The sequence below is a fragment of the Suricata suricatta genome, chromosome 7, assembly GCF_006229205.1.
Source record: "Suricata suricatta isolate VVHF042 chromosome 7, meerkat_22Aug2017_6uvM2_HiC, whole genome shotgun sequence".
Taxonomy (NCBI): Eukaryota; Metazoa; Chordata; class Mammalia; order Carnivora; family Herpestidae; genus Suricata; species Suricata suricatta.
In genome coordinates, this window is record NC_043706.1 from 4082131 (window position 1) to 4107902 (window position 25772).

At 46.4% G+C, this 25772-nt stretch overlaps 1 protein-coding gene across 1 annotated transcript in view; it reads right to left on the bottom strand.

Moving 5' to 3' along the window:
• Positions 1-25772, bottom strand: part of CARMIL1 (capping protein regulator and myosin 1 linker 1) — a 298331-nt gene that overhangs the window by 157101 nt on the left and 115458 nt on the right. The window contains exons 6-8 of the mRNA XM_029944967.1: positions 14620-14717; positions 14214-14284; positions 13905-13978 (exon numbers count right to left, since the gene is read on the bottom strand). Of these exons, the coding sequence (XP_029800827.1) occupies positions 13905-13978; positions 14214-14284; positions 14620-14717 (243 nt within the window). The remainder of the gene's footprint in view (positions 1-13904; positions 13979-14213; positions 14285-14619; positions 14718-25772) is intronic.

Consider the following 25772-nt stretch of genomic DNA (forward strand, 5'->3'; position numbering starts at 1 on the left):
AACGCGGCTAGATCAGCATCGAGCCATTCGGAACACACAGGAAATCCATCTGAAGGCCAACAGAACAATCTGCAGAATCTGAGGGAGAGAACGTGGCCGCTTCTCTGAACAATCCAACCAAAACACACCTCAGATCTAGCTTCCTTATTTAATTTCCTTAATTGTTAATTTTTTATTTCAGTCTATTTTTATTGTTGTCATTTTTTCTTCCTCCAAACTGACAAGAGGGAGGAATTTACCTCAAAAGAAAGAACAGGAAATAAAGGAAGGCCAGGGATTTAATCGATGTAGATACGAATAAGATGTCTGAACTAGATTTTAAAACAATGATTATAAGCGTACTAGCTGGGCTTGGAAAAAGCAGAGAACACCAGAGAATCCCTTCCTGCAGAGGTAAAAGAACTAAAATCTAGTCAGGCTGAAATTAAAAATGCTATAACCAAGATGCAAACCAAAATGGAGGCCATAAAAACAAGGCTGGATGAGGCAGAAGAGTGAATCAATGATATCTATAAGATAAAATTATGGAAGATAATGAAACTGAAAAGAAGAGGGAAACAAAGGCAACAGATCACAGAGGCAAACTTAGGGAACTCAGTGATTTATTGAAACATAAGAATATTCGTATCATAGGGGTTCCAGAAGATGAAGAGAGAGAAAAGAGAGCAGAAGGTTTATGTGAGCAGATTCTGGCGGAAAACTTCCTTTATCTAGGGAAGGACACAGACATCAAATCCAAGCAGCACAAAGAACTCTCATTAAATGCAACAAAAGCTGGCCATCACCAAGACATAGTCAAAATCTCATATTACACAGAAAATGAAAGAATTCTGAAAGCATCAAAGGGAAAAAAAGTCCTTAACCTAAAAGAGAAGATAGATCAGGTTCACAGCAGATCTGTCCACAGATACTTGGCAGGCCAGAAAGGCATGGCAGGATATATTCAATGTTCTAAATCGAAAAAAATATGCAGCTAAGAATACTCTATCCAGAAAGGCTGTCATTCAAAACAGAAGGCGAGAACAAGAGTTTTCCAGACAAAGAAAAAGCCAAAGGAGTTGTGACCATTAAACCATCCCTACATGAAATTTTAAGGGGGACTCTTTGAGTGCAGAAAAAAAAATACCAAAAGTAACAAAGATTAGAAAGGACCAGAGAATATCACCAGAAACACCAACTCTACAGGCAACATAATGGTAATAAATTCATATCTTTTACAACAATCACTCTAAATATAAAAAGACTAAATGCTCCCATCAAAAGACATAGGGTATCAGAATGGATAAAAAAAAAATAAACCAAGATCCATGTATATGTTGCCTACAAGAGACTCATTTTAGATCTAAAGACACCTGCAGAGGGCAAGTGAGAGGATGGAGAAAGGTCTATCATGCTAATGGTCGCAGAAAAAAAAAAACACACCAGAGTAGCTGAATTGTATCAGACGAACTAGTCTTTAAAACAAAGACCATCGGGGCGCCTGGGTGGCTCAGTCACTTAAGTGTCCACCTTCAGCTCAGGTCATGATCTCACAGTTCATGAGTTCAAGCCCCACACTGGGCACTCTGCTGTAAGTACAGACTCCGCCTCAGATCCTCTCTCCCCCTTTCTCGCTGCCCCAGCCCAAAAATAAACATTAAAACAAAGACTGTAACAAGAGATGAAGAAAGGCATTATATCACAATTAAGAAGTCTGTCTATCAAGAAGATCTAACAATTGTAAAAATATTTGCCCCGAACATGAAAGCACTCAAATATATAAATCAATTAATTACAAACATAAAGAAACTCATTGATAATAACTTACAGCAATGGACAGATCATCTAAGCAGAAATCAACAAGGAAACAATGACATTGAATGACACACTGGACTGGATGGACTTAACAGATATATTAAAAACATTTCATCCTAAAGCACCAGAATACACATTCTTCTCAAGCGCACATGGAACATTCTCCGGAAGAGATCACAGACTGGGACACGAATCAGCCCTCAATGAGTACAAAAGATCAAGCCCACACCATGTGTATTTTCATATCACAACACTATGAAACTTGAAGTTGAAGAGAAGAAAAAACTTGGAAAGCCCTCAAATACATGAAGGCTAAAGAACATCCTACTAAAGAATGAATGGGTTAATCAGGAAATTAAAGAAGAATTAAAAAATTCATGGAAACAAATGAAAATGAAAATACAACAGTCCAAAATCTTTGGGATGCAGCAAAGGCAGTCCTAAGAGGAAGGTTCTATGCAGTTCAGGCCTATCTCAAGAAAAAAGAAAGGTACCAAATGCACAACTTAACCTTACACCTAAAGGAACTAAAAAAGGGACAGCAAATAGGGTGCCTGGGTGGCTCAGTCAGTTAAGTGTCCAAATTTGGCTTAGGTCAGGATCTCACAGTCTGAGTGTTCAAGCCCCACATCAGGCTCTGTGCTGACAGCTCAGAGCCTAGAGCCTGCTTCAAATTCTGTGTCTCCCTCTCTTTCTGCCACCCCCCCATGCTCTCTCTCTCTCTGTCTCTCAAAAATGAATAAACATTTAAAAAAAGAAAAGAAAAAGGACAGTAAGTAAAGCCTAAAGCCAGCAGAAGAAGAGCAATAATAAAGATTAGAACAGAAATAAGTGATATAGAAACTTAAAAAAATAGAACAGATTAATGAAACAAAGGCCAAGTTCTCTGAAAGAATCAGCAAAACTGATAACCCCCTAGCCAGAGTTACCAAAAGGAAAGAGAAAGGAACCCAAATAGGCAAAAATCACAAATGAAAGGGGAGAGATCACAATCAACACAGAAATAGAAAAAATTTTGAGAGAATACCATAAAAGACTATATATCGACAAACTGGGCAATCTGGAAGAAATGGACGAATTCCTAGAAACTCACAAACTACCAAAACAGAAAGAGGAAGAAACCAAAAATTTGAACAGATCCATTATCAACAAAGAAATTCAATCAGTAATCAAAAATCTCCCAAAAAACAAGAGTCCTAGGCCAGATGGCTTCCCAGGGGAACTCTATCAGACATTTAAACAAGAGTTACTACCTATTCCAAAACATAGAACTGGAAGGAAAACTTCCAAACTCATTCTATGAAGCCAGAATTACTTTGATTCCAAAATTAGACAAAGATCCCACTGAAAAAGGAGAATTATAGGCCAATATCCCTGATGAACCTGGATGCAAAAAAATTGTCACAAGATACTAGCAAATCAAATTCAACAGTACATTAAAAGAATTACGCATGATGATCAGGTGGGATCTATTCCTGGGCTGCAGGGCTGGTTCAATATTTGCAAATCCATCAACGTGATACACCACATTAACAGAAGAAAGGATAAGAACCATATGATCCTGTGAAAAGATGCAGAAAACACATGTGATGAAATACAGCATCCATTCTTGGTACAAACCCTCAACAAAGTAGGGAAACATGGAACGTACCTCAACACTATAAAGGCCAGATATGAAAGACCCACAGCTAAAGTCATCCTCAAGGGGAAAAGCTGAGAGCCTTTCCCGTATGGTCAGGAAAACGACAAGGCCATCCACTCTTACCACTGTTATTCCTACCCTCGGCAATCAAACAACAAAAGTAAGAAAAGGCACCCAAATGGATAAGGAAGAAGTCAAATTTTCACTCTTCACAGATGACATGATACCCAATGTAGAAAACCTGAAAGACTCCACCAAATAATTGCTAGAACAAATACATGAATTCTACAAAGTCACAGGATATAAAATCAACATGCAGAAATTTCTATACACCAGTAACAGAGCAGCAGAAAGAAAACTCAAGGAATCGATCCCATTTGCAATTGCACCAAAACCAGTAAGATACTTAAGAAGAAACCTAACCAAAGAGGTAAAAGATCTGTAGTCTGGAAACTATAGAATGTTTATGAAAGTAATTGAAGATACAAAGAATTGGAAAAACATTCCATGCTCATGGATTGGAAGAACATTGTTAAAATGTCTATACTACCCAAAGCAAACCAAACATTTAATGCAATCCCTATCAAAACCAACAGCATTTTTTGCACATCTAGAACAAACAATCCTAAATTTGTATGGAACCAAGAAATAACCCAAATAGCCAAAGCAATGTTGAAAAAGAAAAGCAAAGAGGAGGCATTAAAATTTCAGATTTCAAGCTATATTACAAAACTGTGATCATCAAGACAGTATGGCACTGGCACAAAAACAGACATAGATCAGTGGAACAGAACAGAAAACCCAGAAATGGACCCACAACTATATAGTCAACTCACCTTCAACAAAGGAGGAAAGACTGTCCAATGGAAGAAAGACAGTCTCTTCAACAAATGGTGTTGGGAAAACTACACGGTGACATGCAGAAGAATGAAAATGGACTACTTTCTTAGACCCTAAACAAAAGAAATTCAAAATGAATGAAAGACCTACACATAAGACAGGAAGCCATCAAAATCCTAGAGGAGAACACAGGCAGCAACCTCTTTGACCTCAGCCATTGTAACTTCTTACTAGATATGTCACTGAAGGCAAGGGAAACAAAAGCAAACATGAATTATTGGGACCTCATCAAGATAAAAAGCTTTTGCAGTGAAGGAAACCAACAAAACTAAAAGACAGCCTCTGAAATGGGAGAAAATATTTGCAAACAACATATCTGATTAAGATCTAAAATCTATTTTAAAAAAAAACTTATCAAATTCAAAACCCAAAAAAACAAATAACCCAGTGAAGACATACGCAAACTACACAAACAGACACTTTTCCAAAGAGGACATCCAGATGGCCAAACAGACACAGGAAAAGATGCTCAACATCACTCATCATCAGGGAAATACAAATCAAAACCCCAATGAGATACCACCTCACACCTGTCAGAATGGTTAAAATGAACAACACAAGAAACCACAGGCATTCACAAGAATGTGGAAAAGGGAAATCCTCTTGCACTGCTGATGGGAATGCAAACTGGTACAGCCACTCTGGAGAACAGTATGGAATTTCCTCAAGTAACTAATAATAGAAATGCCCTACAATCCAGCAATTGTACACTATTAGGTATTTTCCCAAAAGATATAAAAATATACATTCAAAGGGGTACATGCACCCCAATGTTTATAGCAGTCTTATCAACAATAGCCAAACTATGGAGAGAGCCCAAATGTCCATCAACTGATGAATGGATAAAGATGTCGTGTGTGCATTACAATGGAATATCACTCTGCCACCAGAAAGAACGAAATCTTGCCATTTGCAATGACGTGGGTGTACCCAGAACGTATTATGCTAAGCAAAATAAGTCAACCAGGGAAAGACCAACACCATGATTTCACTCATATGTGGAATTTAAAGAAAAAAAAAAAACAATGAGCATACAGGAAGGAAGGGGAAGGAAGGGGAGAGGGAAACAAACCACAGAAGACTCTTAAAGATAGAGAACAAAATGAGGGTTGATGGAGGGAGGAGGGTGGGGGATGGGCCACATGGTGATGGGTACTAAGGAGGGCACTTGTGACGAGCTAGGTGTTGTTAAAAGTGATGAATCACTGAAGTCCACTCCTGTAACCAATATTGCACAATATGTTAACTAGCTAAAATTTAAATTAAAGAGAAGATCATGAACTAGCCTCTGGACATGCCAAATTTTCTGTAATATAGGGATTTTGTGTCTCTCTTTCCCTTTCAAATAAGAAAACTGGCCACTTCATATAGTTGTTTATTTTAGAAGGAGGCAGGTCTTTTAGAATATAAAGCAGCAAGCATTTATTTAAATATTTTCTGTACCAATAGTAAGTGTTTTAGATCTATGAATCCATGCAGTCCTCACAATAACCCCAGGAGGGAGGCACTACTACCATTCACGTGGTTTCACAGATGGAAACTTCCAAGACCTGGGGAGGTTTGAGAGAGGCCGGATCACACAGGGCTGGTCGGGGCGGAGCCGGGCCCCAGCCCAACCGGTGCGACTCCCACCTCCCACAGCCGCGCTCTACCCACCGCCGCCCCTCTACCCACCGCCGCCCCTCTACCCACCGCCATGCTGTACCCACCGCCGCCCCTCTACCCGCCGCCGCCGCTCTACCCGCCGCCGCCCCTCTACCCGCCGCCGCCCCTCTACCCACCGCCACGCTCTACCCACCGCCGCCCCTCTACCCACCGCCACGCTCTACCCACTGCCGCCCCTCTACCCACCACCACGCTGTACCCACCGCCACCCCTCTACCCACCGCCACGCTCTACCCACCGCCATGCTCTACCCACGGCGCTCTCATCTCACAGAGTACTCTCCCTGCCTTCACACTGCTCTACAGTGAGGCCAGGGCGGTGCGGCCGTGGGATTTTAGATCGAAGACTCCAAACCCTAACCATCATATTCAACTATTCACTTCGTTGCTCTTTGGAAAGTCAATAATAACGTGTTTCCTGAAGTGATTTCTCAAATAACGACCGCACTCTTGTTGGTTTGGATATTAAAAATAAACTGCTAATGGTGAGGGACTATTTCAAAAAGTCAAAATGCTATGCAGAAACAAAGAAGTTGGCAAGTGATTTAGGCTCTAAGTCACTTGCCTAATTCCTTGCTACTCTAGATTCTAGATCACCCACTGAATAACAGTTGTTAAACCTCATCCTTCTGCTCTGCAGGGCTTTGTAAGAATTCAATTTTTCCAATTATTTTTGGGCCAAATTTCCCTCCTTACTCTCGTGTCCCTGCCTGCCTCCTCCTCTCTGAAACTGTAAAAACACTGTGGTTCTTAAATAGACAGTGTGAGACTCTCCAAAAAGGCGGTAAAAAATGAAAATAACTGACAGATATAAAGAATGCCTAGCAAGCCCCATAATCTACAAAGTGGGACAAGTTCAAAGGTAAAGGGTAATAATCCAACGGGTGACATGGTGATTATTGGTAGTATATCCACACAGCACAGGAGTAAAGATTTCCCTCTAACAAATCCAACAAACATTCAGAGGCTCAAAGGAGGGGTTACTCGGGAGAATGCACCTTTCTACATGTACCTTTACCTTACCGCCCCGCACCCTTCTACCCGCACACGAGGGAACGTGTGTTCTGAAAGGCGGGTTAAATTCCGACCCACAGTAGTATCTTCCTAACATCCATTTGAGAGCCTTTAAGGGGATAATTTAGACTTTTCTCCTTTATATCTAGTTTGAAAATGGAAGTTGGAGGGCTTTAAAAAGTTTCAAATGTTGTGGATCAGCTATTCCTTCCTGTTTTGCTAACACACGTAGAGGTGTGTCCAGTCTGTCATTGAAGGATTGGTGAGGCCACTCACACACTGACTCTGGAAGGTACAGAGCTGGTCCCTAAATGTTCTGCTCATTCCTTTCTGACTGAACAATAGTTTAGCACAAACCTCCCCCAAATCTGTGTGTTTTTCTGTAAATGACATATATGTCCCACAATATCATGCTCAGTATAAAACATACTCTTGTACAAATAAAATGGATGCAAAATAAACATAAAGCAAGTTCCACTGTTTCCTCCACGTGCCCTAAAGGATCATCAACTCATATATCCGAGTCCATCTGACCCCGGTCAGACCTGCTTACGGAAATGTTCGCAGACATTCTGGAAAGGAAAACACGAGCTGGTGCTCTTCACACCCGGCCCCACACTCCCAACAGCATTTCTTCCTTTTGAAATGAGAGTGGGAATAAAGAGGTAGAGCCTAGATCAGGAAAGAATGACACCAATGCCCTTGGGACTACCTTGATAAACATTAATCCCCGCTCAAAACTCTTCCTGAAAGCATCAGCCTCAAGAATGTCACTTCGATGAGTAAGAAACAGGAAAACACGCACGCACGAGTCTGAAGGGAATAAGCTGCCGGCTGGGCTCTCATGGGCCAAGTTCAAGTTCAGTGATGCATGTCATTGCGTCTTCAGAGGACTGACGAGATTAGCTCATCTTACAAATCTTCTGGGAGCAAGAAAAATTGACACATCGTCGAAAGCTATACCTTCTCTTCGCCTGCCCCCCGCACCCCGCCATTCCCCGCCCGTGCAAATCACATGTCAGCTCACAGACCTTTGAGAGGTCCTGTGACAAACGTACGGAAAAGCCTTTTCCAAGCTACGCCTCTTTTTGGCTCATCGGTATCTAAAGCAGAACACATTTTAAGAACATACTCAAATAAAATTTTGGAAGCTATAGCTGACAAGCGCGTGGGCACTTTCCCGAGCACAGTGCTTCCTAACCGCTCTTCTCCAGGGAGGGCCTGGATGGCCGGAGCACACACACAGTCATCCCCCTCGGGGATGCTTGGTCAGGAGCAACAGAGCCTCTGGTCCTCCGTGCAGTTCTGACACAGCCTTTTAGCTGCTTAGTTGCCCATGACGGCATTCAAGTTGCTCGTAATCTACCCTGAAGCCCCGTGACAGACCCCGAAGACTGGAGGGAGGCAGCTGAGGATGCACAAACACAGAGGCAGTTGTAAAGGAAAGAGAGCTCCTGGAAGGCTCGGAAGCGGCCTCAGGACGCTGCACACATTTCCCCCATTTCTCAGTCTGTGGGGGTCACGTGATATGAGGGTCACGGTGTCCTAATGATGACTATGTGTCTCGAAGAGCAGATCCCGGGCAAATCAGAACAGTGACATGAGGAGGGTCCGTCTGATGACAGCGATGACTGCCAGGTCCCTAGAGCCGCACCTCTCAGTCTATCTCCCCGGGGTGCCGAAGGGGATCCCATGGGCACAGACTGTTTCCTCCGTCCCTGTGCTCCATGTGAGAAAAGCCGCCGAAACCGTGTTCAGTCTTCCTATCATCAGACCTGCAACATTACCATCAATGCCACACACACGACCCAAACCTCCCGATTGGGAGAAGCTGAAGAGAACGGTAGTACACACACTCCTGGATGCAGGAGATGCCGGCCTGGGTGAGGGAACTGAAAGGAACACATAGAATTTCCAGGAATCCAGAGAGGATGCAGCCACGGATTGGAGTAGGTAGCAGAGAGCACAACCAGGCTAAGAATGTGAATCCTCTAATGACTGCCAGCCTGCGTATGGCAAAGAGTGTTTGAGTAATCCAGTCAGCTTTTAAAATATAATCCATAATCCCCCTCCCTCCCAGGATTCTGGTCTGCTTCCCTAGGGCAGCTCAGTGCCCTTGAAAATCCTTTGTTCTGAGCCACCGGTTGACCCTAGGGCATCACATCACACGACACGAACAAGACAGACGCAACCTGGCCCCAGAGACCTTCTGTCCCAGGACCACTAATGATTTTAGAGACTCTTATGAAAGGATGTGTCTAAGTGTGAGGACTGGAATGAAAAGATAAAGCGTTGAATGACGGCCAACCGGGAATTACGTTCCAATAGAGCTAATGGGAGCCAACGGCCACATGGGAAAACGCAGCCACGCGTGTGAGAATCACTGCCCACTTGCCAACAAGCTCCGGCACAACACGTGATTCGTGGGCTCCCTCCTCCTGCCCCTCCAGTGTGCCTCGTTCCCCCATTCTCTTCTCCACAATTCATACCCAAAGGAGAAAATAACATTTTTGTAAAACCTCTCAAATTCAGAGTGTGACCCATATCGCACTCAAACTGGGCCACTATGAATCCTTCCAAACTACGGTGCCACTTAAGTACAGACTATCCCTTAATGGATAAGTCTGCTCAGACTCTAACGTACAGAAATGTTCATCCAATACACTGCTGTAAAACAGGCTATCCAACAGCCCAGGCCTCATTATATAGAGGCTTGTGCTAATCATGATAGGAAGAATCATGGGGGAAAAACTAAATCCTCGAGATAGAGGGAATAAACTTCGAAGATTAGCGCAAGAGACAGAGTTCGGAAGAAAGTCCGAGTATTGAGGCATTAGTAGGAGAGGGGACGTCTAGAGCAGTGAGCCCCACTCTTACTAAGCCCATTGCAATTTAAAAAACTTGCAAAAAAAAGCTTTGAGAACTAATCTTTTCATAGTTATTATATACAAAATACAACAGTAATGTGTTGTATATTAAACAAAGATAGAAATTTTAAAATGAGTCAGCAATAAATATAAATAGAAGCTCTAATATTTTTTATCGCTGATCTTGCATTTTTCTTTGGGTATATACATCCCACATGAGAAGCCACTGACCTAGAGAAGAGGCCAGCAATCCACAGCCCACAGAGCATAGGTCTGTAAATAAAGTTTTATTGGAACACAGTCACACGCGTTCAATCATATGTCATCTAGAGCCGCTTCTGAGCATTAACAGTGGTGGCACAGGATTGCAACAGGGGTGGTCTGCCCCGTGAAGCCTAAAACATTTACTATCTGGCCCTTTACAGGAAAAATTTTCCACCTACTGATCTAGCCTCAGTAATGACAAAGTCCCTCTAGCCCTTTACCAAGTAGGAAAAGTAAATGATTACTAATGCAGTGTTTTCTGACAAAATGAAAATTCTCCAGCTAAGGAATTCGGAAAAATCTGTTTGTAGGAAAATTCTAAGTTTTGACAAGGTTTCTCAATGGTGGATAGGACCCTACATATTTCTACATATTTCAAGTAAGTGTACTTAGTAGCTTCCCCAGATACAATTTCCCTCTGTGGACAGATCAATCACCAAAGCGAGCGCAGTGGATAAGCAGGAAAATGGCACTGACGCTACACATAGCCGATCCGTGGTGTAGCTACACCATGAGAGGTGTAACCAAGGAAGCCGGAGAAACACCTCAAGCTGCCCTTCAGGTGTCTTTACTCCAAGTACGGTCCACGGACCCCTGGGGAACCCCAAGACTCCTTCAGGGGCCTCCCAAGTTCAAAAGTGCTTTCATAATAACCCTAAAACAAATTGTCCCTTATGCCATGTGGACGTCTGTGCGGAGCGTATAAAAATGACAGCAGGGCAAACCCCTGGCTCCTTAGCAGGAATCAACACGGCCGTGCCGGGCTGGGACAACCGTCACTGTAATTCATTACCGCCGCACACCCGGCTTCTCCCAACAGCTGCCAGGTTCATCTAGGAACGCCCCTGGGGAGCCCGGGTGGCACACTCAGTTGACCGTCCAACTCTTGATCTCAGCTCAGGCCACCATCTCACGGGTCCATGAGTTCAAGCCCTGTGTCGGGCTCTGTGCTGACGGCACACAGCCTGCTTGGGATTCTGTCTCCCTCCCTTTCTGCCCCTCCTCAGTGTGTGTTCTCTAGCTCTCTAAAAGTAAATAAATAAACTTAAAAAAAAGAAAAAAGAAAAAGAAAAAGCTGGGGCGCCTGGGTGGCTCAGTCAGTGAGGCATCCAACTCTTGACTTTGGCTCGGGACATGATCTCATCATCTGTGAGTTCCAGCCCCATGCCAGGCTCTGTGTTGGCAGCTCATGGCCTGCTTGGGATTCTCTCTCTCTCTCTCTCTCTCTCTCTCTTTCTCTGCCCCTCCCTCACTCATGCTGTCTCTCTGTCAAAAAAGAAAAAAAAAACTTTAAAAAGAGAAAAACTAATGCCCTTGATGAAGTAAAAAGTACTCATTTTATTAAATCTTAGCCCTTGAGTACACGCCTCCGTGACAAGACAGAAACAAGTACAAAATGCTTCCTCTCTCGACCGAAGGGGTCATACTGTCAAGGTGACAGGTCTGCGTGGTGGAGACAGAAGCAGGACTCGCTCCCTTTCCTCATGGAACACCATGAACACCATGAAAAACAATGACCAAGTACGGCTAATTCAGACATGGGATTTAGCGGATATTTCCTCTAAAGTGTAAAAAGTTAGCTAGTACCTTCAAAACTTACTATTTTTCCAACAGTAAAGTTGTAGCTTTAAAGAAAACGTCAGAATTCGGGGAGACTTTTATCTGCCACTATGAGCCTGACAGCTTCGCTGCGCAGACTTTCTGACAAGATCGTCAGTTAACAAATGTCTTCTTTTCTCCCTGTGGTACAAGAGCAAAATACCTGCACACTACGCGTAACTCAGTGAGCCAGTAAGTTCTAAATGAACAATGGAGAATGCTACAAAACCATCTAGGGGTAGGATCAGTTCAAAGTACAAGATGGACGGAATGGATTTGTTTCATTTTGAGAGAGAAAGAGACAGCAAGAGTGCGTGCACTCAAGCAGGGGAGGGGCAGGGAGCAAGGAGAGAGAGTCTCGGGCAGGCTCTGCGCTGCCAGCATGGAGCCCGATGTGGGGCTCAATCTCACGAACCATGAGATCATGACCTGAGCTGAAATCAAGAGTCAGATGCTCAACCAGCTGAGCCCCCAGGGGCTCCAAGTCCGCTGATCCGGTTTTAGGTTCCACGCTGCCCTGGTCCTTAGGAAGCCATCACTTGGTAGTCGCGGTGAAGTCTCCAGGAAGGAAATCCCAGTTAGGCGGAGAGGCACCAACAACTCTCCCTCATCTGACTACACATCCGCGTCAGCCTGGATTCTCCAAACGTACTTCCGCCAACGCCAGCCATCGCCACAGCGCCAGCAGAAGCAGGCAGGCCAACCGGCTGCTTCCCAGCAAGTCAGAAGTTGGAGGTCAGCACCCGGATGAAGCCACTCTTCCGGCTGACGTATTTTGTCCCGGTAAATAGTTACGTTTCGTGAAAATGGTACCTACGCTAGCATGTCATGGGTTAACCAACCTTCTTAAAGGAATTCATAAATGTTTTAGTTTAATTTCTCATCAATCCCAAAAGATAGAACCCACATAAACAAAGGCTCAATCATCTTCAGGGCCTGCCCCTGTGAAGGGATCCCGGGGCCAAGCACACGGAGATCGATGCCATAGCCCACCCACATCTCCTAGCCTACACACAATTTCCTGTTTTTATGGGAAAAGCCCTGCAGAGTAAGGATTTTTCCCTTTTTTGTTTCTCAGTTCGTTTTTTCAGGAGTTACCCAGGAGGCACCCCACAGGCAGGATGCAAATCCACGCTCAGGGACCCGGGGCTTCAGGCCTGGCCCCGCCTCACCTCGCCGCCCTCGTAAGCCCCCGCGCTGCAGAGAGGGCTCCCCGGGTGTGTTCTCTGCTCCGTTCTGTTGGCTAGAACTCTTCGGGGACCCCTGTACATCCTGGGTCCTCCTGCCAGATAGGTGGGAAGATAACTTGAAGTGGCACTTTTCAGGCCACGATATGCACTCCAACTGGGCGCACAGCATGAGAGGTAGAGGCACGCGGCCAGGACCCGCTCTCGGCCGGACAGCGGGGACAGATGCGCTGGACTGAGGTTTGCCGCAGGGGGACTGATGTCTGCCACTTAAAGAAGTCGCAGCACGCCCAGGGCGGAGGAGGCCAGGACGCCCCACAAGGACACAGGGGCACCGCTCCACCTCATCAGGGAGCAAAACATCGGTGACGGACTGAACCAAGCTCCTTCCCCGGGGCTCAACCCACTGGCCACGGCCCTAAACACATGAAAGTCAAGATCTTAAACCCTACAAGCCTCTCAAATAACGAGGATTCACAGCTCCATTACCACCATCAGAAGGAAGGTATCGGCAAACCTGTTCCCACCAACGTATGCACGCCGGGAGCCAGTCCCCAATTCATCAAGCCACTGTCCACCGAAAGTCATTTCTCAGGATCGCAGCATAAAATTGCCTCCTAGAAAAATGTTCTAATGGCAACAACCAGGCAAAAAAAAAAGTACTATGTTATATATATTACACACGCAGGGCAGATGATTAAATAGACTTTTGTAACCAGTTTAAGAACCTCAGAATTATATTATTTCCACAGTTTCTAACTCTGGATTTAAGGTACACACATGAACCTCCACCCCAAATGAACACATCTGACGCTATTACTTGAAAGGCGAAATTCAGAGACTCTTAGATTCACCCGATTCCCCTCAGGACACGATTTTCGGGGGATCGCCTGGGTCTGGAAGCACCAGCAGAGAAGTGTGGCTCTGGAAGCAAAATCAGTTGTACAAGGGAGGACAGAAAGCAGCGGCTTACCTGTGGTCAAGATGACTGAAGTCTTGCAAATTCAACTCCCTGGTGTCCTGTGTCAGATAAATGGTGTCCACATCCTATTTGAAACAGAATTAAATCACGTCAATAGTCCGCGCAGATGATCGGGAAAGAGGGATGCAGGGAGAATTAAACAACGATACAGACAGATCTTCACGTGATCTGAGGAAGGAATATTTTAAGTAAAAAAATGAATGGCGGTGGGGAAAGAAAGAAAGCAAGAAACCAGCCAAACACCGCACTGTTCTCCAGGTGTGTGTGTGGGTGTGTGTGTGTGTGGGTGTGAGCACTCACCCACTGCACTTCTTCTCTGTATGAAAATCCGAGCCAGTCACACACACAGGCGTACATCTGAGAAAATCCACCTGAAACACACAACAGAAACGTCACAGGTTGTTGGCTAAACGATCTTTAAGTGAAAATTTAAGAATTTAAATATGGCTGATGTTGACCATGCTGATTATTTCCTTCTGTTTGGGAAAAAGCAAAGATTCTCCCCCCAGTTCTACAGTTAAGTACACAGGAGGAGGTAACACAGCTTAAATATAGGACTTTTGTTCACCAATCTAAAGTCTGTGCGTGGTAATTACACCTTAAAACTAATTGTACCTTTACAGAAGCCTACTAGGAATAGACATAACTTCCCGGCACGGGACATCCATGCAGCCATTTATAATTTGGTTTTAAAATGCGTGCTCACCGCAGGGGCCCTGCTCGGCCACAGGCTGGCTGTCCCACAGAGCCTGGAGACTGGCCAGTCGCTCAGCGGGCTCCATGGAGACTTTTTTCATGATTCTCCTGTAAGATCAACAGTAATAAGACATTTCAAAAATCTAGCGATTTGTACCGCACGTAGAAGTCTATTTTGTGATATGCCTTTTTTTAGACTAAAGATGGGTGCCACTTCGATTTCAGTAAATATAAATTCCAATTTGTGAGCACTAGGAAGCTGGAAACCTCAGACACTTGATAATAATCTCCTTTCGGTAGCCCCCTTTTAGAAGCTCAAAACATTATCCAGGGATGTAAATAGTCTCTACATTATTTCGTTGTTTTGTAACATTAGATTGCATTAGAATAGTTAGAAGTTAGGTGTTCTATTTAATGAATTATCAGATGATGCATATACTAAACTTAAACCACTAACTTTCAAAAAATTAAAATACAAATCTCTTCCTCTGTCCTTCTGCGGGACCCCATACAAATGTCCGTCGAGGAAGAGTGTGTCATGTTGGAAGAACAGTTCCTTTTACGGTCTCGTGTCCCCAACAACACGACCTCTGGGCCACCAAGCGCACCCAGCCCCCACCCTCATCCTGGGAAGCCCAGGAGTCCTGGCCACACACACACACACACACACACACACACACACACAAGCAGGATGGAGTAGCGGTTCAATGCACAGTCAACCGCCTCCAGAGTTTCATTATTCATAGATCTGGTGATGTCAGAAGATCTACCCCATGGGGTAATTGCGAGAAAGAAAGAAATTAGTACCTCTGAAGTTATTAAAACAATCCTTGCTGCCTGCTAACATCTCAAAAAACGTTACCTGATGCTCTCAGAGTTATCACACAGTAATCATTTAAATTCTTTTTAACATTTATTCCTTTTTTAGTTGTCTATGATTTATTTATTTTTTAATAGTTTATTGTCAAATTGGTTTCCATATAACACCCAGTGCTTCTCCCCACAAGTGCCCCCCACATGACCATCACCCCTTCCCTCCCTCCCCCTCCAGTCCATGGTCTGTTTTCAGTATTCAGTAGTCTCCCTTGATCTGTGTCCCTCACTCTTCCCCGCTCTCTTTCCCCCTTCCTCTCTCCATGGTCCCCTGCCAGGTCTCTCCTGTTAGACCTATGAGTGCATACATGGTATGTATCCTTCTCTGCCTGACTTATTTCGCTTAGCATGACGCCTTCAAGGTCCATCTTAAAAGAGACAGAGCATGAGCCTGGGGGAGGAGAGAGGGAGACCCAGAATCCAAAGCAGGCTCCAGGCTCTGAGCTGTCAGCACACAGCCAAACGCGGCGCTCAAACTCATGAACTGTGAGATTGTGGACTGAACTGAAGTCGGATGCTTAACCAACTGAGCCCCCCAGGCGCCCCTCACACAGTAATCATTTAATGAGAAATTTACAAATCCATTAACGCATGCCCAAATCTTTATTAATGTCTGTGGCATGGCAGGACCGGCTGCCAGGTACTAGGTACACAACCACGAACAAAACCCACACTGTCCCGCCCTCCAAACTGACAGCCTATTGTGAGAGCCAGACAAACAGGCAAAATGCAAGGAGAAGTCAAGGCACAGGAGAAGCAGAGTGTGTTGGGGCTGGGTGGGGGGCGGTCAGGAAAAGGGCAGCTGACTTCCCCTCTGGTGGGGGGTGCAGCGGAGAGCGGGGAGTTTGGACTCGCTCTGTCTATGCTAAAAGCTAAATAGGCATAAAGACTTCATCAGGGCAGGGGTGAAGGGGTGCAGATGGGGAACCAGGAGCCGGGGAGAATGTTCCCGATAAAGATACGAGGAAGGGTAATGGGAGAGTCTGGGGAGCTAGCAGGAACCAGGTCATGGACAGCCTTCAAGGTCCAATTACGGGGTTCAGATTTTACTCTCAGGGCAATGAGGAGCCACGAAAAGCCTGAACGGGGTACGCTGGCTGGAGAGACGGGCACTGTGCACAAAACCTGCAGGGCGGCGGTGGGGGGCAAACCTTGGACAGAGATAAGTAACTTGAGAAATTAAACAGAGAAGCCCAGTGAGAGTGAAGGTCATGAGCTTCTGGCAGCAGCAGGTGGGCCAGCCATGGGACCGTCTCCACCGCCGCAGCGCGGGTGTGAGCAGGCAGGGGGCGGCGGGTGTGCTGTGGGACCGCTGGCTTTCCAGGCAGGTGGGCCAGGCGGACTGGAGGGGTGCCGGACACTGTGGGCTGGGCGCTCAGGAAAGAGAGGGAAGATCCAAGGAATGTATGGCCCCTAGGGCCCAAAAAAGTCCCAGCGCTGGTCCTTCCGAGGGAGGGGTGGGCAGTAGGGCAGTGGTCACAGCAAGACGAGTGACTTGTGACTTCACCCCGGTGAAGAGTGCACACTATTCCAGGAGCTGCTGCGTCTCCGGTGTGGCCCTCAGACTCGAGTGGGGAGGGGTGGAGGGGAGGAGGTCACAGCTTGTGAGGAAGGGTATCGGGCCAGAAGCACCGGGATCACCGTAGGACCTGGGGGCGAGGTGGTGTAACACAGATGCCAAGTTATACTGCGCATGGTGTAATCTTCCCTTAGTGATTAACTTTTTTTATTTAAAAAAAATTTTTTAACACTTATTTAATTTTGAGAGACAGAGAGAGACAGATCATGAGCAGGGGAGGGACAGAGAGAGTGGGACACACAGAATCCGAAGCAGGTTCCGGGCTCTGAGCTGCCAGCACAGAGCCCAACACAGGGCTTGAACCCACAAACTGTGAGATTATGACTTGAGCCAGAATCAGATGCCCAACTGATTGAGCCACCCAGGCGCTCCTTTCTTCAATGATTTAAAAGCACTTCTGCTACACAGAACGTTCTCAGTCATCATGACGGGTCTCAATCACCTCGTAGACTATTAGCAGAAAATGTTCCCAGTTGTCTCCGTTTTCTCACGGGATGAATCCCAGAGAAATTGTGCTACCTCCTGGTGTGTTGTTGCCCTGTTCTACTCCGGAAACCCTCCAACACGTAACAAAGCATTTAAACACCAACGTTCTGGGGCGCCTTGGTGGCTCAGTCAGTTAAGCGTCTGATTTCAGGTCAGGTCATGATCTCATAGTCTGTGGGTTTGAGCCCCGCATGGGCTCTGCGCTGACAGCTTGGAGCCTGGAGCCTGTTTCCGATTCTGTGTCTCCCTCTCTCTCTACCCTTCCCCGCTCACTCTCTGCCTCTTTCTCTCAAATAAAATAAAGACATAACAAAAAAAATTTAAACCCCAATATTCTGCTAGCCCTGAAGGCACTGCTACATCCTTGCAATTTTTATGATGGAGGCATAATCAGGGAAAACCAACCAGGCCAAATGTCCTAATGCCTTCAAACTCTCATGGAGATGCATGAGGTCTGCGGGCACAGCGTGATTTTTCTCGATTTTGCCTGAAAACACCTATGATTAAGTCCCATTATCTTAAAACTCCTGAAATTTGGGGGTCACTGGGGGTTTAACCAGACATTAACGATGGAAGTGATATTACAGAATCTTCCCGTTTGCAATGATTCATCTCGGTTCTGTACCGTCATCCAGAGTTTCAGCGGTGCTGCTTTCCCGCAACAAGGCTGCAAAGCCAGATATTAAGCAAAGCAACAGCAGACTTGTCGGAAACAGCCCCCAGCATTTACCGACCGGATGGAGCGGATTTTGGACACATCAAACCAGACGTGGGTCTGACTTCATCTGAGATCACATTTGCCGTCTAAAAGTCTTGCTTCGTTTCAGCAGGAGCGCGCGGTGTGCTGTTTCAATGACACGCAGGACTAAGGTAAGCTAGTCAAAAGCAGGAAGAAAATAAGGCAAAACTCTTTGGCAGGAAGCTGGCAGGATCTCAAAGAGGAAGGTGGCCGTCTGGGATGAGAGGAGAAACAGACGACTCGTCACGGCAGATTCAGAACGAAGGCCTCAATCTTATTCCAAAAACAACACTGGACATTCCTGCTCAGGGGGTAAGGGCAAGTCAGCTGGAAAACGAGAAGCCGCGGCTGGCGCAGTCGGCTGTGAGCAGAGGCTGCCCGTGACCTCCCAAACCACTCTGGTGTCAGTCTGAGGTTTTCCAAGCAGCCCGGCTCTGGGACGTGTCCCTTTCTTTTGTAAGGGACTAAAAAGCCCTTAGATTTCAGGAACAAAAGACGTCCCGTGAAACAGGTGCCCTGACTTACGTAAGAGATAAAGTTATAAGGAGTAACTTGGAGGAGATGGCCAGTGTTTGCAGGCTCCAACACAACGCACAGACACAGTGGGAGGGGAAGATCCCCCCTAACCGGCCCGTATTGTTTTCTCCCTGTACTTAAAAAGCAGCCAAGAGCCGCGTGCATGCACCACAGGGCACAGTTCACACCTACACACACATGGAGAGTGAGCGCGTTGTGCAGACAGACAGACAGACAGGATGTGCTGTCAGAATAAGATCTGGCAACAACAGGACAACCAAAATCCTAGCAACCGTGCAGAGCCGGCCCCTCGCCTGCAGGCAGGACGGGGCAGCGGGACCGATCACACGTGTGCATCACCGGCAGGCTGGACACAGGCTGACGACAGCACACGAGAGGGCACGCCCACGCCAGCTCTCCGTGCAAGCCTCGTGCTTCAACTGCTGACACGAAAAGGATCTGTAAACTCTTGCTCCACTGCATCGATTTATTTAGAATTCAGTCCCACCCAAAGGGGAAGCACGTGTTTGACTGACGCACACTGCACCCCCACCACACGCTGCGTCCGCGTTAGGAAAGGGACCCGACCACACAGCACACCTTTTCTTTACACGTGAACTCCTATTCCGCCGCTTTTCTCCACAATAACCTGGCCTTCTCATACTTTAACTGGCTGTGACCTCACAAACAGATCTGCAACGCCTTCTTTACTATGACAGTAAAGAAACTTGGTCCTAATACTCTGACGCTAACACTCAGCCAACGTTCCCAAGTGTGTCACATATAGGGTGGAATAATCAAATATGCTGAAAGCCTAAGAAAAAATCATGTTAGGAGGTTAGTGTTTAGGCGCCTGGGGGGCTCCGTCGGTCAAGCATCCGTCTCATGATTTCAGCTCAGGTCAGGATCCCAGGGTCCCAAGATGGAGCTCTGCGTCGGGCTCCGCCCTGAGTGTGGAGTCTGCTTAAGATTCTTCCTATCTCCCTCCACCACTCGTGCTCTCTTTCTCTCAAAAAGATAAAATAAAATTAAAATTAAAAATAAAATTAGAAAAGTTTAATAAATAAATAAAAAGGTTTACTGTCCTATCCTCTAAAAAGAATGTTACCGGGGCATATTTAACAACAAAAATATCAAATTAGAGAAATACAATGAGCTTACATGTAAACATAAAATAATAATAAAAAGACTCATAAGACACCTGGGTGGCTCAGCCGGTTAAGCATCTGACTCGTGATTTCAGCTCAGGTCATGATCTCATGGTTTATGGGTTAGAGTCCCATGTTGGGCTGTGCACTGACGGTGCAGAGCCTGCTTGGGATTCTCTTTCCTCCCATCCCGTCTCTCTGCCTCTCTCTCAAAAAAAAAAAAAATCATAAACTTCAAAGGTACTCCCTTCAAGCATAGCCAATTTCCTTTCTGATGGTGCCCACTTTTTTCTGACACCGCTAGGTACTGACTGTACTGAAGTCTGTTCTCTACCCACAACTTGTGCGGCGCTGCAGAGGCGGTTTATGTGAGCACTTTTAATCCTCACCTCTATTCACAGCATTATTCCCATTTCACAGATGAGGACACTGAGGCATGGAGAAGTGAGTTAGCTTGCCTAGTCTCACGCCCCTAAACCATCCCGACAAGCTGACACCTTCCAGTTCCTACATCCAGGCTCTCCATATACATGGCCGTAAAGCGGCACAAAGGACTGTTTCTCCCTGAAATGTCACTAGCATTTTATTCTAGCGTTCAGAAGCCTTCCATAGCTCCCCAGTGCCCATCCTTGAGGCTCCTTGAGGGTCCTCCGGGCCCTTCTCACGCTGCCGTCTGGCTCCCAGTTCCAGCTGTAGTGAGGGGGGGGGCTGTCTCCCAGAGGCAACTGCCCCCCCCCGCCTCTACATTCCCTGCAGAACTCAGCCCAGCACACCCTCAACAGAACCCCCCAAACACGGAGGACGGCAAATTCACACCCTCCAGTCTTTTCACAGCATCCCAGGTCAAACGAGACTTTCCTTTCTCTGAAATCTGAGGGGTTTCTCTCTCTTTGCTAGAACAATTGGCGGAACTTTCTCGCACCACCTCTACCCTGCAAACTCCTGGAGAGCAGGGCACACTTCACTCTCATATGTGAGGAAGTGCTTTAGCGAGCATTTCCTAGATGAATTCTTCCGTGTCCTAATGACTCCATTTAACGTAAAAAACAAACCTAGCCTTGTTTTGGAGAACAGCCAAGGTTCACAATATTAGAAAAGCTGAAGCCATAACACAAAACAGCTTCCTGAAGGGCAATGTCGTTAAGGACACCTCTGGGGAAATGGATCCAACACCACTTAGGCCACACGTATCTCCCTCCCTGTCTCTCGCCGTCACGGTCTTGAAACAATGCTAATGGTGATTTGATTTTTAAAGTCAACTTAAATTTTCTTCTTGAATCTTTAAACTTTATCCATATTTGGAAATAACCTTTCCTTTCTTTTAAAAAAAAAGTTTGTTTATTTTGAGGGAGGGGCTGAAAAAGAGGGAGAGAGAATCCTAAATTGTCGGCACAGAGCCCGATGCGGGATTGAACTCACACACCATGAGATTGTGACCTGAGCCGAAATCAAGAGTTGGACGCTTAACCAAATGAGCCACCCAGACGCCCTGGAACTTTCCCTATTTCCTAAGAGGAGGGAAATGTTATTTTGTAAGAGAAGGAGAGAGGAAGTGATAAATACATAGGTACAGAGGGGAGGTGAAGAGAGGATACTGGTGTGAATGTTAATTTTAACTGAAATTCTTCGTTTTTTTGCTACCTGCATTCTCTTGACTATTGTCAAGAGGACTGATTATGCTTTGTAGATCATTTATTGTATTTATATATTTGATTTTGATCATGGATGTAATTTTCTAAATTTTTATTTGGGTAAAACCAGAAGCTCAGATCTTTACAGATACATCTCGTGTATATAGTTAAACTCGGGCTACGAACTAATTACCTGAGCTGAGGGCTGCCCTGGTCCTCCAGATTCCCTAGGTTCCTGGTGTCCACCCACCAGATACTTTCCCGTCCATCCATCCCTACCAAAGCACCCTGCGCACAGAGGGAGGGGAAGGCTGGGACCCAAAGTAGCCCTGGTCACTGAGTCCTTAATCCAGGACCCTTGGAGCGTCCTCGGTCCTGCTTCCTCACCGCCATCACCCACACATGGAACCCGTCCCCTGGTCCTGCACCCACAGTGAATCCTGTCTTCCCTCTTCTGTCCTCATCTCCGACGTCACTGCCCTGCCCCCGGCCGCAGCCCTCCCCCCTCCGGGTCACCACCTCTTCCACGAGGGCCTGTGCAGAGGATCCCGGCCATGGGAGGCCCTTGCAGACAGAACGTGCTCTTCGTATTAGTCCAGCCCACAAGATCGGTTCAAGCATTCCGTCAAGTTTATGCTTCCTTCATTTATTTATTTCCCCTTTTTGGGAGGTCTGCTTCGCAATGTAAATTCCATGTGGCTCATGCACCCCAACACGGAGCACCCCGCCATCCGCAGTAGAAACTCAATCTCACTGCATGGATGGGTGTGTAAAGAAACAACCGTAAAACGAGACAGGTGCTACTCAAGGAAGTGATCACAAAGTTCTATGGAAACATAAAGAAAGACACTCTCCCGAGATCTGGGCTATGTCTCTTGGAGCGGAAGCCCGTCTGGAATAGCAGCTTGTGCGGCAGCACGGAGAGTGTAAGGGGCTGACGGGCTCGGGAGCAGGCTGGGACCAGGAGCCAGGTGGCTGTGGTCTACGCCAGCCTCACAGCAGACGCTGCCGGGTTACAGAAGGGCAGTCGTGCTGACGGTGCAGAAGGAAGACAAGGTAAGGGACTGGAGACAGAGACACGAGCTAGGACCGTGTTACCCTGGCAAGTGAGACCCTCGGAACTAAGGCAGTGGCCATGAGAAGACGGACAAAGGACTAGACTAGAAACTATACATGAAAAGTTTGGCAACTAATGAGATGTGCCACTTTGGGAGGAGAGACTATTCAAATGAGGAGGCCATGGGGCGCCTGGGTGACTCAGCCAGTTAAGTGTCCTCTGACTTCAGCTCAGGTCACGATCTCACAGTTCATGAGCTTGAGTCTCACATCAGCTCTATGCTAACAGCTCAGAGCCTGAAGCCTGCGTTGGATTCTGTGTCTCCCTCTCTCTCTCTGCCCCTCCCCTGCTTGTGCTCTGTCTCTCTCTCTCTCAAAAGTAAAATAAACATTAAAAAATATTAAATAGGGGTGCCTGGGTGGCTCAGTCGATAAAGCGTCCAGCTTTGGCTCAGGTCAGTATCTCACGGTTGTGAGTTTGAGCCCCACTTCGGGTTCTGTGCTGATAGCTCAGAGCCTGAAGCCTGCTTCAGATTCTGTGTCTTCCTCTCTCTCTGACTCCCCGCCCGCCCCCCCGCTTGTGCTGTCTCTCTCAAAAATAAAAACATTAAAAATTTTAACAATATATTAAATGATGAAGCCACTAGCTGAGATGCACTGTCAAATACGGGTAGATATTCAGAAACTTGCTAAGTTTACCGGCCACACTGCCTGTGAGGTCCATGGGGACGTCCTTGTGCAGCCAAGGGACAGGAAGGGAGATGAGGGTAAGGGGAGGTCGTGGATTTAGAAACTAGCATGCATGCAGTGACGGCCTCTCTGAAGATGAAGCTCCTCATGTAGTCACTGCATGAACCTTTTAAGAAGTTAAAAGGAAGCGAAAAGTGAAAACGCTTTTCTTATACAATTTTCTCCAGAAAGGAAAAATGGGGAGACTCAAAACCAAAAATAAAATTGCTAATTCCCTCAAAATTCCTAGGAAAAGAAAATTCCATTTTAAAGAAAGCAGAGATTCTAAACATTGCTCTGAGGGTCAGACCTGCCCTTGCTACACAAGGCTGTGCTTAACAAGGTTCTCATTTTGCCAGTGCTCGTTTGGAGGGAAAATAAGGGTGTCATCAGGAAGGCGGGGTGTGAAGTCCCAGGACTACACGCAGCTTAGGAAACGGGCTGATGTGACTGCCAACACATGATCGCCCCCAGGCAGTTCTCTGGTATTCTGGGTATTTCCCTGTCTCCACTTTTCATCGCTCTTCACCTCATCCCACACCCCTGCCCACCCACATGCAGGTGTGTGGCTGGAGGTCAGCAAGAGCCTGGCTTTAAGAGGCCTCCGACCTAGAAATTCCAGCCAGACAGGAGTTGGGACACGCCCCCCCCCCCACCCCCAGCTCACCACCTCCTTTCCCTCGACAGCCAGCCAGAGAGTCAGAGGGACACAGGAGGGGAACGGCCAGAGGGCACAGGGCCAGCCTCAGGCTCGCGGGGACTGAGGACACCAGAGAGCCCAGCACGGAGCAGAGCCCTGAGAAGAACCCAGCAGGTCTCGGAGGCCAGAGGCAGAAAGGAAGGCCCGTCTCTCCTGAGCTACCCGCAGGCGCCCAAAGGGCTTGAAACACACGAGGCTCGATTTCCTGCGTTGCCTCAATGGACAAGCAGAACATCCAGGAGCAGTTCCATGAAGGGCAAGTCCCCGAAACCCGCTTCCCGCAAGCAAGGCGCCCGGCGAACTGTCTTAGATGTGTCCCCACGCAGCCTCGGGGCCTGCGCACAGAGCGAGCACAGGGAATTTCCAGAAATTTCTGCAGCCCGAAGGTATTTTCACTACGGGCTATCATTTTAGGAAGCTTTCTGGCATAAGGACCTTTCTTCCTTTTGACCTCAGCCGATCCAACCCCCTTCCAACGCCCCACACACTCCCTCAGGACACACTGTTACCCATCATGCTCCTGAAGAAAAGCACGTTAACAAAGAAATACGAGGGCGTGCGCAGACGCGTCACTACCGTCCCTGACGTGGGCTCCAGGAAACGCAGAGGAAAACCAAAGAGGCTCATTTTTGTTTCCTTTTTTTTTTTTTTTTTTAAGTTTTGTGTTACCGATTAGGCAAAAAAATGAATGAATTAATAAGACCAGGAAAACGAAGGCTCTCACACTCTGTTAATACTATACTCGACGCCTTTCTGCAAAGCACTCAGGCCGGCACTGGGGTGAACCTCACTCACACCACTGGGGCAAATCTCAAGCTCCATCAGAAAGGTGGCTGCGTCAGCCTCAGGCGCAGAGGGGATGAGTGCATCGAGAGGATGTGGCTTATACGTACACTGGAACACGACTTGGCGGTGACAAGGAACGAGATCCTGCCATTGGCAGCACGGGGATGGAACTGGAGGGAGTGATGCTGAGTGAAATCAGTTGGTCAGAGAAAGACAGAGATCACAGGTTTTCACTCACATGTGGAACTTGAGAAACTTAACAGAATCCCATGGGGGAAGGGAAGGGGAAAAAGTCGTTCCAAACAGAGAGGGGGGCAAACCGTAAGAGACTCTTGAATGCAGACAACAAACAGTGGATGGGGGCAAGGGGGAGGGGGAAATGGGTGATGGGCATGGAGCAGGGCACTTACTAGGATGAGCACTGGGTGTTGTGTGACAGCCAATTTGGCAATAAATTATATTTAAAAAAGGGGGGGGTGACAATGTTCATAGCAGCAATGTCAACAATAGCCAAATCATGGAAAGAGCCTAAATGTCCATCACCTGATGAGTGGATCAAGAAGATGTGGTATATACACACAATGGAGTACTACATGGCAATGAGAAAGAATGACATATGGCCATTTGTAGCAAAGTGGATGGACCTTGAGGGTGTCATGCTGAGTGAAGTAAGCCAGGCAGAGAAGGACAGAAACCATATGTTTGCACTCAGAGGTCTAAGAGGAAATTTTCAGAATGATCTAGCTTCAAGAAAAGCAAGCAGTTAGTAGTGCTTAAGAAAAATTGATTCAGTATCTAATGGATAGTTGATACCTGTCACAACACAGCATTTTATATACTGTTAAGTGAAACTGCAATACAATCTGAGTTTATTTTGGGAGTGTTTGCTGTATCATTGGATTTAATGAAATGTTTAGAGG